Here is a 17,360-nt window from a genome sequence, read left to right on the forward strand (position 1 = left end):
CCTGTGACAGAGACTAATTCTCGTATTGGACTGTTCAGTCACATTCAAATTCATTTTTAGAGTGGAAGCAAGTCTTCCTCGATTCCGAGGGACTGCCTATGATGATACTCAAAGGGATCATGGATAGAAGGCAGAGCTACAACACTTTTGAATGCACTAGCAGGTGGCTACCAGCTTGGAGAGCGGGGGTGCTGAATTTACCTTTATAAGAACATAAGAAATAGGAGCAGGAGCAGGCCATTTGGACCCTCAAACCTGCTCCGCCATTCAATAAGATCATGGTTGATCTGATCATGGACTCGGTTCCACTTCCCTGCCCACTCCCATAACCCTTTTCTCCCTTATCGCTCAAAAATCTGTCTATCTCTGCCTTAAATTTATTCAAAGACCCAGCCTCCACAGCTCTCTGGGGCAGAGAATTCCATAGATTTACAACCCTCAGAAGAAATTCCTCATCTCAGTTTTAAATGGGTGGTCCCTTATTCTAAGACTATGTCCCCTAGTTTTAGTTTCCGAGTTGAAATATCCTTTCTGCATCCATCTTGTCGAGCCCCCTCATTATCTTATATGTTTCAATAAGATCACCTCTCATTCTTCTGAGCTCCAATGTGTATAGGCCGAACCTATCTTCATAAGTCAACCCCCTCCTCTCCGGAATCAACATAGTGAACCTTCTCTGAACAGCCTCCAATGCAAATCTATCCTTCCTTAAATACAGAGATCAAAATATGGAGTCCATTACAGGCAAAATGCCAAGCAAACCCGCAGCACACTGGCACCTTAAGAGTGTCTCATCAGCCTACAGACTTTTCTTAAATAGATTTGCTGAATGGATATAAACTTAAACCAGGTTGGCAGGCGTGATGCTCTATTCATATATTGAAGGTAGAAGAGATGCTGTGGGGTACATGCTAAGTCCAGTAGCTGAAAGTGATAAACAGACTGTCTTGTGTTTAGTGATCCCGGGCGTGTTACCAATCGAAGCCCATGGAATAACGGGAACAGTGGCAGCATGGATATGAAAGTGGCTAAGTGACACAGAGTAGTGGTGAACGTTTGTTTTTCAGACTGGAGGAAGTGGTGTTCGCCAGGGGTCAGTAGTAGGGCCACTGCTTTTCTTGATGTATATTAATGACTTAGACTTGGGTATACAGGGCACAATTTCCAAGTTTCCAGATGACACAAAACTTGGAAGTATAGTGAACAGTGAGGAGAACAGTGATAGACATCAGAAAGACAGACAGGCTGGTGAAATGGGCAGACATGTGGCAGATGAAATTTAACGTAGAAAAGTTCAAAAGTGATACATTTTGGTAGGAAGAAGAGAGGAAATCTAAACTAAAGGGTACAATTTTAAAGGGGTGTGTGAATAGAGACCCAGGAGTAAGAACATAACATAAGAAACGTGTTTCTTTCAGTTTAACAGATTACATATGTTGTATTGAAATAAGCCACACCCTGTTGATTTTTAAATATCTTCACTTTACTTCACAGAATGTATAAATGGTTCCAAATCAACTACCGTTGTTTACAAATGTTCAAAAGTTGATTCATGTGGGCATTGTCTCTGAAAATGCACAGTACTGATGTAGAACATTTTTCAATTTCCACAAGTAATGCAAGTACAGTAATCTATCCTGACAGTTTCCTGCATCTGTAAAGCAGGTATAACAACTGTGCTATGAAGAGGAATAGTCTTGTGAAGACACAAGTAAGGTGATCTTGCTCATGTTATGGATGATGATTTATTGCAGAGGGACAGGGGAGAGAGCGAGAGGAGTGGAAATGGGAAGAGTTCTTGGATAATCATAAGAATGTGCCCTGAATCACGATCTGACAAATAGGTTTGTGGTGCTGCTGCCTCGGATTGTCCTTCTCATCCAATTCCAATTCATTCAGCACAGCAGGAACACCCAAACAGATCCTCATCCTCAAAACTTGCAATGCAGCAGCAAATGAAAAATACTGCACCAAAGTGAAAACTTTTGCAAAACAGCAATGCAAAATGTTAAATGCAGACGAAGGTAGATTCTCACTTAGCACATCACCCCCTCCAATAACAGCAACATTGATTTTACTGTTTATGTTAAAATGGTGGGCTGTCATTATAAAATTTGGATGCTGCATACACAGTGCACATTTAATTTGCTAGAATATCTCTATCCTGAAGGCTTTCATTTTGTCATTGTTAATGTAATATGGTATGGAATCCTATGCCACTTTTGAAGCACTCAACAAAACACATTTGGGGGAGAAATTCAGGAGCGCCCTGTTTGGGATACTAATTGTTAAAAGTTGAAAGAATTAGCGTACTAGTCAACTTTAAAAAAATTGGGGATTTGCGCTCCAGGAAGGAAGTGGAGTGCAAGAGGCAGCAGGCGGGACGGTAGGTGTGCAGTGCCGCCTACTGGGCTGTGCGGCACTGCCATGTTCATGGGCTCCTTCCCTCCCTTAAAAAGGGAAGTGCCATCGCTGCAGGTGCAAGGCAAAAAATTCTTACCTGGTCCCCAACAACAACCACGATCTGGCCCAATCAGCCCGATGCACTGCAGCGGAGTGCCGGGCTGATCGGTCGGGAGAGATGATGATTTTAAAAAAATTGACTGAAAACATACGAGAAATGTTTGTACTTACCTCGGCACCTTGCCTTTAAGTATTGCGCCCGAAGCAACTGGCCTCCCGATGAATGCCTCCTGCAGTGGCCGGTGTTTTCGGACGGCGATGCTGCAGGGGGCGGAATCAAAGTTCGGGTCCAGGACGCTACAAGGGCGATTACGTCACAATCTCCGGGCGAAGGAAATTGGGACATAACATCCTACCGCCTCTACAAACCTCCCGCCGAATTTAGTAGGAGTCGATCTTCGCTGCGCCCAGCAGGCAAGTGCTTAGCGCCCCGTTATCACCCCCCCCCCCCCCCCCCCCGGAGGCTAATATCTAGGCCAGTGTTCATGCACAATATACCGGAAAGTTCAAGCTTGAAAAAAATTAATTTACTGAGGACTGTCGATGAATGGCCACACCTATAGTAAACCGACCTTCAAAAGTCAGAAAAAAGGAAATGCTTTCATTAAGCATGATTTGGTGCTCAGTGTTGAGCTTCACGCAATGAAAATTATAAAGATTTAAAATCATGCAGGCTGCCAATTAAACAAGTGAACTCAGCACAGATAGAAACATAGAAAATAGGTGCAGGAGTAGGCCATTCGACCCTTCGAGCCTGCACCACCATTCAATAAGATCATGGCTGATCATTCACTTCAGTACCCCTTTCCTGCTTTCTCTCCATACCCCTTGATCCCTTTAGCCGTAAGGGCCATACCTAACTCCCTCTTGAATATATCCAATGAACTGGCATCAACAACTCTCTGCGGTAGAGAATTCCACAGGTTACCAACTCTCTGAGTGAAGAAGTTTCTCCTCATCTCGGTCCTAAATGGCTTACCCCTTATCCTTAGACTGTGACCCCTGGTTCTGGACTTCCCCAACATCGGGAACATTCTACCTGCATCTAACCTGTCCTGTCCCATCAGAATTTTATATGTTTCTATGAGATCCCCTCTCATCCTTCTAAACTCCAGTGAATACAGGCCCAGTTGATCCAGTCTCTCCTCATATGTCAGTCCTGCCATCCCTGGAATCAGTCTGGTGAACCTTCGCTGCACTCCCTCAATAGCAAGAACGTCCTTCCTCAGATTAGGAGACCAAAATTGAACACAGTATTCCCGGTGAGACCTCAACAAGGCCCTGTACAACTGCAGTAAGACCTCCCTGCTCCTAAACTCAAATCCCTTAGCTATGAAGACCAACATACCATTTGCCTTCTTCACCGCCTGCGGTACCTGCATGCTAACTTTCAATGACTGATGTATCATGACACCCAGGTCTCGTTGCATCTCCCCTTTTCCTAATCTGCCGCCATTCAGATAATATTCTGCCTTCGTGCTTTTGCCACCAAAGTGGATAACCTCACATTTATCCATAATATACTGCATCTGCCATGCATTTGCCCACTCACCTAACCTGTCCAAATCACCCTGCAGCCTCTTAGCATCCTCCTCACAGCTCACACCGCCACCCAGCTTCGTGTCATCTGCAAACTTGGAGATATTACACTCAATTCCTTCATCTAAAACATTTTGTGCAACACCATAGAAATTCAAATGTGAGAATAAAAGGGCAATATTCTTTCCATTGTGACCAAGCCAAATAATTTTTGGATGAATCGTATCAACAAATTAACATTTGCCACATGCGAACATTTACTGAATACCGAGGATGTAGTGGAGTTGGACAGCGTTTTTGTGTAGACTCAAATTATCAGAAACTGTAACAATATCCAATTCAATCTTCCCCACCAGTTAATGAGCTTCACTGCCATTTTCCTATATTGTTTCCTTATAGTCAAAAAATGGAAAGCTGCATCACTAACAGTCAACTAATTTGATGTAAACTGCACAACTGTATCAACTAGTTACTAGCCTTCTAGAAACATGAACACCTGGGAATTTAGCCCTTTGTTGAATGAAGGCAGTTTTTAAATACTGCATATAGCCAAAAGATATTTGATGGCAACGCTAGGCAAAAGTATTACATTCTCAAATGCAGATTTGTGGTGAACAGCGCAAATATTCACCAAAGTGATCCAGATTTCACCTTGTGGTTTCCCGACATTTTACATAGAATTTACAGCTCAGAAAGAGGCCATTTGGCCCAACTGGTCGATGCTGTTATTCATGGTCCACACGAGCCTCTTCTCACCCTACTTCATCTCACCCAAAATACATATCCCTTCTGTTCCATTCTCCCTCATATACTTCTCTAGCTTTCCTTGAAATGCATCAATGCTATTCACCTCAACTACTCCCTGTGGTAGCAAGCTCCACATTCTAACCATTCTCTGGGTAAATAAATTTCTCTTGATTTCTTTTAGATTTATTAGTTACTTTCTTATATTTATGGACTCCCCTACAAGTGTAAAAATTCTCTCTACGTCGATCCTATCAAACCCATTCATAATTTTAAATAACTATTATGAGGTGTCCCCGCAGCCTTCTCTTCTCTCGGGAAAAGAGCCCCAGCCTATTAAGTCTTTCCTAATAGGCATAACCTCTCTCAGTCTGGCATCAACCTCGTAACTCTTTTTTGCACCTTCTCCAGTGCCTCAATATAATTTTGTAATATGACGACCAGAAATGTACACTGTACTCCAAATGCGGTCTAACCAAGGTTCAATACAAGTTTAACAACCTCTGCTTTTCAATTCTATTCCTCATGAACCCCAGTGATTTGTTTGCATTTTTATGGTCTTGTAAACTTGCAACGCTACTTTTAAAGATGTGTATCTGTAGACCATACATCCCTTTGGTCTTCTAACTCATTTAGATTTAATTTCCAAGGAGTATGTGGCCTCTTTATTCCTCCTACCAAAATGCACCACCTCACACTAAAATTCATTTGCCGTTTACATGCTCATTCTGTAAATTTATTAGCATCTTAAGTATTAATTATACCCCCATTTAAGCCAGCAAAAATTCTAGTTTCCAAACTTTGAGCCACTGAGAAAAATACAAGGCAAATGAAACAAAATGCATTCGGTTTTCACAGTAGTCATCTGAACCGCTTGACTCACATTTATCCCTTAGCATGTTTTTCTGCTGTATAGTGTTTTTATTTCTTCACGGAAGAAGATTTCCACTGGGTTTTTATGTGGAACAAAATCAGCAAGCAAAATAATCCCTTATACGGCCCATAAACTGAAATGACCTGGATTAACACATCTCTCTGACTGATGGCGAGAAAACTATTCCACATAAAGGCTGATGGGACACCAGCGTATTCATAGCAAAATAATGCTGAGTCAGCGAAAATCAGCAAGTACAATAGTGGCCTTTTGCTCTCAGCAGACTGCTGTGCAAATAATGAATCGGGACAAGGATTATAGTTAGAATCAGGTTTTTCTCTTTACATTCAACAATTTAAATATTTCTCTTACTAGTCGATCTCGTGTAGCGTTGCGCACTGAAAGTAACCAATTATGGTCTCTGTCTAGCCTGGCTCTGTCATCTTTGTGTTTCTATTTCTTTGTACAGGTTGAATCTCCCTTATCCAGCACACTAGGGACTTAGCCTGTGCCAGATGACGGGAAGTCACACTGACCCCCCCCCCTCTCCCCTCCCCCACCAGACTTACTGGGTACTGCTGACCTGGGGCACCAACACCTATGCTGTGTCCCCTCGGGCCGACATCCTCATCTCCCGCTGATGTCTTCTGGGCCCTGACACCGCTGCTGAGCTTGACCTCACACCAAAAGACCTGGCTGCTTCAACCCAGGTCGGGTCTGCAGATGCCGGAATGCTGCAAAATGTCAGGCGTGGTGCAGCTCGATGGCTGCAGTTGGCCGACTGTTTCTCTCTCGGGGGCTGTGGATGGGGGGGGGGGGGGGGGATTTGGTGAGGGAGGGGGGAGGCCAGCACTGATTCTCCAGATCATCGGCCATCCCACATTCGACACTGCAGCAGCTCCTGCCGCTTTCACACACAGACCCGACCTCCTGCCGGGAATGATGCCAGACAAGGGGTGGTGCCAGAAAAGGGAGTCCCAGATAAGGGAGGTTCAACCTGTATCACCTATTATTCTTCTTTCTCCCTAGCTCTTGTCTTTCCTTGCAGTCCTCTTGCTTCTGTACCTTTTTCCTTTCAGGTGGGGCCATGGTATGGATAGCAAGGAAAGCCACTGAAGGATGCAAACTGCATTACAGAGTGAATAATTTTTTTTAAAAAAAGGGAAGATGGCACTCCTTTTTTATACATTCACGGAATGTAGGCATCACGGGCAAGATCAGCATTTATTGTCCATTCCTTATTGCCCTCAAGAAGGTGGTGGTGAGCTGCCTTCTTGAACTGCTGCAGTCCATGTAATGAAGGTACTCCCAGTCTTCTTAGGCAGTCCGCCGGGAGTAGAGGATGACTTGCTTCCACACTAATATAGGAGTTCGAATGTGACTGATAGAGACTAGATCCCGCATTGGTCTTGTCACAGGTGGGGGAAGATGGTGGTTGGAGGCACGCGTGGGTGGGTGGGCTGCTTGATTTGTTGTACGCTCCTTCCGCTGTTTGTACTTGGCTTCCTCGTGCTCCCGATGGAGACTCAAAGTATTCGGCGCCTTCAGGATGCTTCTCCTCCACTTTGAGCGGTCTTGGGCCAGGGATTCCCATGAGTTGGTGAGGATGTTGCATTTTTTCAAGGAGGCTTGGAAGGTGTTCTTGACGCATTTTCTCTGCCCTCCTGGGTTTCGCTTGCCGTGACATAACTCAGAGTAGAGTGCTTGTTTCGGGAGTTTAGTATCAGGCACGCAATGTGGCCCATCATTCGGAGCTGGTTGAGCGTGATTAGTGCCTCGATGCTGGGGATATTGGCCTGAGAGAGGGAACCCTGACGTTGGTGCACCTATTATGCCAAATTTGAAGGAATTTGTGGAGGCAACGTTGGTGGTACTTCTCCAGTGCTTTGAGGTGCCTACTGTACATAGTTCAGGTCTCTGAAGCATTTAGGAGGGTGGATATCACTACTGCTCTGTAGACCATGAGCTTGGTGCCAAGTTTGAGATCTTGGTCTTTGAACACTTTTCCTCAGGTGGCCGAAGGCTGCAATGGCACACTGAAGGTGGTGTTAGACTTTGTTGTCAATGTGTGCCCTTGCCCCAAGATATGGGAAGTGGTCCACATTGTCAAAGGTCTCGTCATGGATCTTGATAATCGGGGGCAGTATTGTGTGGCCGGGGCAGGTTGGTAGAGAACCTGTGTCATATGGATGTTTAATGTAAGGCCCAGACTCTCGTACGCTTCAGTGAAGGTGTCAACGCTGGTTTGGAATTCGTCCTCAGTGTGCACAAACACAAGCGTCATCTGCATATTGTAATTCAATGACAGAGGTTGGAGCAACCTTGGATCTGGACTGGAGGCGTCAGAGGTGGAACAATTTCCTGCTTGTCCTGTAGATTAACTCCACTCTATTGGGGAGCATGTTATAGGTGAGATGAAGCATCGCCACGAGGAAGATTGAGAAGAGCGTTGGTGCGATGACACAGCCTTGCTGGACCCCGGTCTGCACTTGTATTGGGTCTGTGGTGGATGCGTTGGTAAGAATCATGGCTTGCATGTCGTGAAACAGGTGGAGGATGGTGACAAATTTGAGAAGGACACGCCGTAATCCTTCACGGTTGACAGAGTTGAAGGCCTTTGTGAGGTCAAAAAAAGCCATGTACAGAGGTTGATGATGCTCCCTACACTTTTCTTGGATTTGTTGCGCCGAGGAAATCATGTCTGTTGTGCCTCTTAGTGGGCAAAATCCACATTGAGACTCGGAGGAGCTCTTCAGCCACTGGGAAGAGACGATTGAGGAGGATTCTTGCGATGATATTCCCTGCGGCAGACAGCAAAGAAACTCAATAATTATCTTAATCGGACTGGTCACCTTTCTTGAAGATGGTCACGATTACGGCATCGGAGATCCCGACATGCTCTCCACTTTACAGACAAGAGAGTTAAGGTCATGGATTTGCGTCAAAAGTACTTCCCCGCTGTGCTTTAGTACTTCGGCAGGGATTCCATCCGCACCCGAGGCCTTGTTTTTCAGTTGTCGGTTGGCCTTTTCAACCTCATGCCGGGCTGGGACTGTGCCGAGGTGGTGGCGGGTAGCATGCTGTGGGATAGAGTTAAAGACACTCACGCTAAAGACAGAATCTTGGTTAAGGAGATCTTCAAAGTGCTCCTTCCAGCGGGCACTGACTGACTATGTCCTTGATGAGCACCTCTATTCAATAGGACCTCGAGTGCTTGGGCCATAGGTGGTCTTGACTGCGCTAAAAAAATCCACGCACGTCATGATTGTCAGCTTGTTGCTGGATCTCCTGCGCTTTTTCCATCCACCATCTGTTCTTTAGGCCATGAGTTTTGTTGGAGCTCGGCCTTCAGTTTTCTGTAGATCTTCTTTCACTCGAGTTGTGTTGTTGTTTCCAATTCAGAAATGCCTAGAGTTTGTGGTTTATTAGCACCTGGATCTCCTGGTTATTCTCATCGAACCAGTCTTGATGTTTTCTGGGAGAGTAACCAAGAGACTCGTCACAGGTGCTAATTATGATGAACTGGAGGACAAACCAGGCACTATGGACACTCTGTGGCTCCAGTTCATTGGAAGTCATCAGGTTAGGTGTAAGGTGTTGGCTGAATAGGACTTTTTTTTGCAGAGCCTTTTGAGTGCTTCAGCGTTGATGCAGTTTTTCTGCAGCAGCATTTGTGCTGCCGCTGCCATTTTGAGGCTACATTAAATGGAGGTAACAGAGAGGATTAGGTGGTGCTCAGTCTAGCAGTCACCAGCTCCTGTCATGGCATGAGTGATGCGGATGTCCTTGCGGTCCCTCGCTCGGACGGTGGCGTAGTCTAGAAGATGCCAGTGCCTGGAGCGAGAGTGTTGCCATGTACAGGCCTTGCACTTGCCTTTGACGAAACAAGATCTTATCATAACCATGTTCTAAGGAACAGCAAAATATTTCTAAGTTATGTGTGATTTGGGAGGGGAACTTGAAGGTAGTTCCCTCCAACTGTTTTTGGCCATGTGGCCCCTTTAACTGGCAGCGCAACCCATTCAAAATTCCTCACGTGTGGTTTATCTATTTAAAATTTCATGAGCCAGTTGCGCAGGACCTCCAGAGCACTGCGCAGCTTAGAGCATTGGTGGTAGTGTTCCCATGCACTTGCTGCCCTTGTCCTTCCAGGTGATAGAAGTTGCGGGTTTGGGAGGAGTTGTCGAAGAAGCCTTGACGATTTCCAGCAGTGCATCTTGTAGATGGTACAATACTGCAGATACAGTGCACCAGTGGAGGAGAGAGTGAATGTTTAAAGTGGTGGATGGGGTGCCAATCAACCAGGCTGCTTTGTATCAAGCTTCTTGAGTGTTGTTGGAGCTCTGCTCATCCAGGCAAGTGGAGAGCAGTCCAACACACTCCTGACTTGTGCCTTGTAGATGGTGGAAAAGCTTTGGGGAGTCAGGAGGAGACCCAGCTTCTGACATGCTCTTGTTGCCACAGTATTTATATGGCTGGTCAATGATGATCCCTAGGATGGTAATCCCATTTAATGTCAAGGGGAGGTGGTTAGACTCACTTGTTGGAGATAGGCATTGCCTGGCTCTTGTGTGGCATGAATGTTACTTATCACTCATCAGCCCAAACCTTAATGTTGCCCAGATCTTGCTTCATGCAGGCAGTGACTGCTTCATTATCTGAAGACTTGCGAAGGGAACAGATAAATGTGCAATCAGCGAACATCTGCACTTCTGATCTTATGCAAGAGGGAAGATCATAACTGTAAATTTCTATGATTCTATGAGGGTGTCCTCGGTGTGAAGACTTTGTCTCCACAAGGACTGTACTACCAATACGGTCATAGACCAATTCACCTGCAACAGCTAGATTGGTAAGGATGAGGTTGTGTAGGTTTTTTCCTTCACGTTTGTTCTCGCCGCCTGCTGTTGTCCCAGTCCGGCAGCTATGTCCTTCAGGACACGGCCAGCAGTGGTGCTACTGTGCCACTCTTGGTGATGGACATTGAAGTCTCCCACCTAGAGTAAATGCTCTGCCCTCATCCAAGTGTCATTCAACATGGAGGAGTACCGATTAATCAGCTGAGGGAGGGAGGTAGGTGGTAACCAGGAGGAGATTTCCTGTTTGACCCGGTGCCACGAGACTTCATGGGGTCCGGAGTCAAAGTTGAGGACCTGACTGTATACCACTGTACTGCCATCGCTGACCAGACAGACCCAAGGATGGTGCTGAAGGAGTCTGGGACATTTGCCCAAAGGCATGATTCTAGGAGTATGACTATGCCAGGCTGTTGCTTGACTAGTCTGCTGGACAGCTCTCCCAATTTTGGCACAAATCCTCAGATGTTTGTGCGAAGGATTTTGCAGGGTTGAGTGTACCTTTGTCACGTCCAGCATAGGTCAATGCCGGGTGGTCTGTCCAATTTTATTCTTAGTATACTTATTTGTGGAGGTCTGGTACAAAAGGGTGGCTTGCTAGGCCATCAGAGGGCAGTTAAGAATTAACCACATTGCTGTAGGCCTGGAGCCACTTTTTGGCCAGACCAGGTAAGGATGGCAGATTTCCTTCCCATAAGGGACATTAATGAGCCAGATGGATTTTTAATGACAATCCGGTAGACTCATGGTCACTATTACTGACTAGCTTTTTATTCCAGGTTTAGTTAATTATCAGATTTTTAATTTCCCAGCTGCCGTGGTGAGATTTGAACTCTTGTCTCCAGATTATCAGACCATGGGGCCGAAATTGCCCCCTCTTTAAAAGGTCCACTACTGGGGACTGTAAGACCTTTCCGATTGGGGGGGCAGGTAGATGGTCCGACCCACCCGATGTTGACCCCGGACAGGGAAACAGGTTTCTGCCGTGTTCCTGCCCCATCGGGCACACGCCGACCCCTTTCCACCCAGTGAGGTAAATTGCGCCACGGGAACGGAACCACCGCCGGTCTATGCCCCCCCCCAACAGCTTTTCCTAGCGGGAAGCTGCCAGTTGCTGGGTGGCGCGTCCAGCCTTAAAGGGGAGGTGCACCGCCGCGGCCACCATTCTTTTTAAATTATCGGCTGGCTCTGCAGTCAGCCCGAAAATGGCAGTCCTGGCTTTGGCCGGGCTGCCGACAGGCAGTTCGGCACCCCCTCTTGGTTGCCGGGCCGCTAGCCTGGCTGAAGCCCTCCCTGATGGCCCAGTGGGTGCCACTAAAGTGGCTGCAGAGCTCGCAGCGGCCTTCCCCTTTAAGTGAAGGGGAGGGACATTGCTGTGTGTCAGCGTGACGTGGCACGTCCGCGTCGCTGACTTGCTCAGTGCACCGCTGATGACACAGACCGCCTTCCACCCCGCTCCCGCGCACTTCCGCCCTGATCATTCTTTTTATTAAAAAAAAGAGGGCAATTTTGATCGATTCTCTGCCCCATCGATTCAGGCGGAGAATCATCACTTTACTCAAATTATCCACCCCAAACTGGGCGGAGGGCAGTTCTCTTGATTACTAAGTCCAGTAACATAACCAAGAGGCAACCATGCCCCGCACGAGTCTTTGGAAAAAAGCGAAGCTTGATAGGCATCATCTTGTTCCAGGCTTTCTTATGCTCCTAAGGTATAAAGCAGTAAGTAATGTAAACCATCATACGGATATAAAAGTTTAGCTACAGCGAATGTGAGTTTATGTATCAAATGTCCACTTATCATATCCGTCTCAGAAACTTTCTGCTAACGGCAAATCTTGGTTTACATAGAAAAACTTTGGGCAGTTTCAATCCAATTCCTATTGGGAATTAACCCATAGCTCAAAATTGAACTTAGTTCACCACAGAATTGACAATCTCAAAGAGATTAATACAGATTGGACTGCTCTCTGCCTGGATGAGTGCAGCTCTAACAACATTCAAGAAGCTCGACTCCATCCAGGACTAAGCAGCCCCCTTGATTGTTTAAAGGTGGTGGATGGGATGCCAATCACTCCCTCCACCACTGGTGCAACATGGCTGCAGTGTGTACCATCTACAAAATACACTACAGCAATTCGCCAAGGCTTCTTCAGCAGCACCTCCGAATATCCCCATCACTGGACCACAAATGTTTAAAATTTACAGCATCGAGCTCAGTGACTGGAGAGAAATTATTAGATTTTGCAGTCGGTGGGTGCTTCCAGATTACTGTTGCTAAATTCTCTGTACTGCATTTTCCACTACTGCTGTACTGCCTGGAGGATGAAGGCAGCTGGAACTGCAGATAAAGTTATGGTAGAATTTCCAGCTGAGTAGAAAGGTTGGGGCTGTGATAAAAGTGAAGCTTCTTCCAGCAGTGGATTATAAAATTGTGGTAGTTTTGCTTTTATAACGAGTACAAGAAAGGGAACAAACTAGGATGGAAATGAAATTGCCTTTCCTCATAACAGCACCAGCTGAGAACAGCTCCACACAGTCTGCGAGAAAGCAAAATTGTTTGAACTAGCAATTTAGCAGATAAGGGGACAGACATTACCTATACTGACTAACCCATCAGGTGGTATCCTGATGGTAAAACAGTGGTTGTCTCTAAATTAATGTCAGTGACACAAAAAGCCTGCTTTGATCCAGGGGTGGACAGAAGGATTTTCTTCAGATGAATCGGACTACTTTTTTTTTCAAAAAAGGAGAATGCTCGGTACATTTTAGGTCCGAGTTCACTTGTTTGGACTGCATATTCAAGTCAATGCAATGAGATTGAACTTCACAGAGCTCGAATCTCCTATTGTGTCTTTTTAAAGACTTGTTATTTTGGCTTCAAAAACAGTCTAAAGTATTAGAGATCTGTATTACCTGTACCACTTGATCGGTTTGCTTTCATATTATGTTGTGTCTTAGAATGAATTTGATCAAATAGTTTTAGCCTGAATTATACTGCTGTCAATGTAGTGTTTTCACTTAAACTGATCAGCAGTGCATGATGGGCAATTGGTACCCTTGCTGATAAAACCCAGCAATTAATCATGGCATATTATTAGTCTTCATGGCATTCCTTTTCACAACTTTTGATTTTTAAAAGAGAAGATCTCCAAAAGCTATCAGGCAATGCCCGAACAGGGGCCACAATGCAATAGGAGAAATGTTTCTCACAAACCTATTTCCCCACTTCCATTGTAAATGCTGTTAAAATTGCACAACTCAAACAGACCAGTTCAAGCAAAGGAAAAACCCAGTGTTGCAGAATCAGTAAATCTGACAAAATTTTCTATTCTTCCTTTGTCCACAAGGTGTTAATATCAGTGTGCAAAATTGTGTTTTAATTCATCATGGTTATTACTAGCATGTAAAACTCTGATTGTAAACTTCCATCCAAGGGGAAAACGTTTCTTTATTTGCTTGGATGAAAAGCAGCTCAGTGGAAAAATAAATTGCTATTTTCTTTAACAACTTAAAAATAAAGTAAATGGCCCATCATGAAAAGGAAAGCCTTGGTACTGTGAAAATGGTTTGTTGGACAATGGCTCAGTGACTATGTGTAGCAGCCTTTTAAAGTGCACATGAAACTGTACATCAGAATATAGAAAATAAATCCTCTTTGTCCAGAAAGCTTTGGGGGATAGTCATCCTCAACTAAAACATGTTTATTTTCTGGTCATTTATTAAGTTACTGTTTAAAAAACCTTGGGTGTAAATTGGCTGTTGTACTTGTCTGCATAACACAATGACTACAACCATTAACTTACTTCTGAAATGCAAAGTGTTCTGGGACATGATAAGGCGTACCATGCAAGTAGTTCTAGTATTTTTTCCAGTCAACCTTCAACTGCATGCATCTAATATCATTTGTAAGGGTAGTTGATAAAGTAATTTATTAAGAGATTAGTTTCTGAAATATTGTACCAACTGAAAAATCACTCAAGGACAGGAAATGTTACAGAACATACATCAAATGACTACATTTATCCACTCCCTAAACACTCTACTTGCTGCTCCAATACCTGTACTACTGCAATGAAATATGTGCAATACCGAAGATGTGTGTTTGCAGTGTTCTGGCTATATATTTTGCTAGAATGGGTTTGTCCTCGATAGATTTTATATTACAGTACATTCACAGATCTTGCAATTGGGTGTCTTATCTTCAACAAAATTGATTATGATTAACCAACACAAGTATGTTATTCACAAATGATAGTACCATTGCAGAAAGCATACCACAAGCCCTGCTCCTGTGTGACAGACCATAGCACATACTGGCAGACTTCAAAAGTACTATTGATCTGGAACCATTAGCATAAAAAGCATCTTTCAGTCTTATTCAGAACGCAGAATTCCTGCTCTTGTGCTCCTTCTTCACCAGTATTAGTGTTACATTTTACATGTTGCCAGTCTTACTGCTTTCACAAAAATATTCCAAAACATTGTATATAATTGTTAATGTCCCAAAGGTTAGAATTAGTATTCAAATGTATTAATTAAGCTTCAAAATTGCAAAGGGCAATTATATCTATTCCTTAAATTAATAACTCGAATATTCAACACAAGTAAAACGAAGATTCTGAGCAACTTACAGCAAGATGCACTTTCTTCACTAACAAGAGTCTATCACAATCTGGAGAAAAAATAAAACTGGAGAAAATAGAACAAGCAGGATAAAAATACCACCGCTACAAAGAAACAAACTATGGTTTTATCTGTACTTATATGTTCAGAAATGACATTTTAGCCTCCGTACTTTAATTGTACAAATGACCCTGTGCTGTGTATATTTTAATTATTAAAAACAGCATGTGCGCAGCATTACTGTATTCATTATTGCAATTTTTCTTGGCAATCTGCAAAGGATACGGAGATAAAAGGGCACAGTTTTCATTCATAAATGTTTGACAAATCTTTTTTTCCTCGTTTAGGAAAGGAAAACCAGGAGATGAATCCATTTGACGTTGTGCTTCAGTGACTTAACAATATATTTGAAAATACTCTACTCTCAGTTGCGCAATTGTAAGCAAATGAAATATTCCGTTATTTCTCAAAGGCAGTGTCCCTTTAAGAATCAGTGTGTCCCTGCTGCTGAAACACGCGTGCGCGCTCACACGCAAAGCGCCGATTCCCCCAGCTCATCACTTTCACCGAGGGGATTCCTGCACCGCTTGTGATGGGCTCAGGTACACAATCCACTTGCTGCAGAAATTTCCCTTTTCATAAAAGGATAGTTTTCCCGCAGACTGCGGGAGCGCGTTATTCTGTCGGTGACCATGAAGGGTTTTTTTTAAATCACAAACCAAAGCCGTTGGAAATGTTTAAGTACAGTAATTGGATAAAAGCCCAGCGAGATGATGTGTAGCGTGAAAGCGCCGGGAAAAGGAAAGCTTTCCTTCACTCGTCAGTCATGTTTTTACACTTGTGGTAAATATCTCCTTCGAGTGCTGACATGTCTGTTCCTGTGACAATGATAAGTTCACAACGCCTCGGCGGAGATATCAATTTTAAAAAGGCTATTGGTTGTCCGAAGGAGTTCAATATGACAACTTCAAGGAGAAAAAATAAACTACTGCCCGTTCTAATAACCATTTCCTACTTTATTTAAATATTACTTAAACCGTTATGAACCGTGATCAATTTACACTAAGATTTCTGAAATATATTCCAGTGATGTGCAACCACAAGATTTACGGCAATCTGCCCAGTACTTTCGATATTACACTTTACATTTCAACAGATTCAATGTTTCACATCACAGTTATCCCTGGTCCATCAAGAATTGGCTAGATGTTTCCACATGTAAACTACTGCAGGTGGAATACTCCTCGCTAGTTTAATGTAGTCTTGTTACCCTTTCTAAATTAACATATGGGTTAACTTTAGCTTTCGACGATTACTCTTCACCTTTCGTTCCGCGTTTTCACCCATGTTTATTATAAAGCAGCCTCACCTCGAACAGTGGACCAATCTTGTATTTTTCCAGGTAGGCTTGAATTCTAGACTGCTGAGACGCCATCAAAATTATCCTCTTATCTCTGTGCAATACCGTTTCTTTGAAAAAACAATTTTACAACATACAAAAATTGTAAGAAAATAATACGGACTCTGCAAACTTTCTTTTACTGGATATATTCTGTTTCACGAATATAATTTGCGGATGGTGCACTTTTTCGAATTGCACCGCAGTGTTGAAGTTGTGAAAGCCGGAGAGCCTACCGCTTTCCCAACACAGACGCTCAAGTTGTGAGTTGCTGTCTCCTGGCAAACACAAGGCGTTGCGTCTCCCGGTTGCTCCCTGGCGACGGGTTTCGCGCAGTGTGGAGTAGGATCGCCTCGCCCATTGGCCACTGACCTTGTCAATCTGCGGACAGCCTCAATGGCGCGTGAAGATCGAGCTCCTCCTCGTTTCTTCGTTGCCTTTTTACCAACTGGGAATAATCGGCAAGCATTAACGCCCCGCCTTCCGAATGCGACCATTGGCTGCAATGCAAATTCATGTCCTCAGCTGCGGGATTGGAGTAAATGAAGTTTCACTGCCTTCCAATACTGTTGAGTTAAATTGGGCGAGAGGGAAGTTAATGAATCATACAATTTATTTTCGAATTGCTTTCATTAATTCATTAATTCGTCTTATAAATACAAAAGTCTTATAAATTATTGGAAGCATTAATTTCCAGCAGTAACTTATTATGCACATGACTTATCAAGAATATTAATATAAAGTTAAGAAAGTAAAGGACTGTAGTTTTTTGTAAAGTCTTGCTAAGTTGACCCCAATATTTTATTGACGGGTATGATAACATTTGAAAACATCTCATCATCATAGGCAGTCCCTCGGA

General features: G+C 44.0%; 1 protein-coding gene across 1 annotated transcript in view; it reads right to left on the bottom strand.

Moving 5' to 3' along the window:
• The window catches only part of c1h8orf34 (chromosome 1 C8orf34 homolog), an 805,115-nt gene extending 788,117 nt beyond the window's left edge, over positions 1-16,998 (bottom strand). Inside the window, exons 1-2 of the mRNA XM_070884539.1 lie at positions 16,874-16,998; positions 16,472-16,556 (exon numbers count right to left, since the gene is read on the bottom strand). Coding sequence (XP_070740640.1) covers positions 16,472-16,556; positions 16,874-16,998 — 210 coding nt within the window. The remainder of the gene's footprint in view (positions 1-16,471; positions 16,557-16,873) is intronic.
• Between the last annotated feature and the right edge of the window lie 362 nt (positions 16,999-17,360).

The sequence above is a fragment of the Pristiophorus japonicus genome, chromosome 1, assembly GCF_044704955.1.
Source record: "Pristiophorus japonicus isolate sPriJap1 chromosome 1, sPriJap1.hap1, whole genome shotgun sequence".
Taxonomy (NCBI): Eukaryota; Metazoa; Chordata; class Chondrichthyes; family Pristiophoridae; genus Pristiophorus; species Pristiophorus japonicus.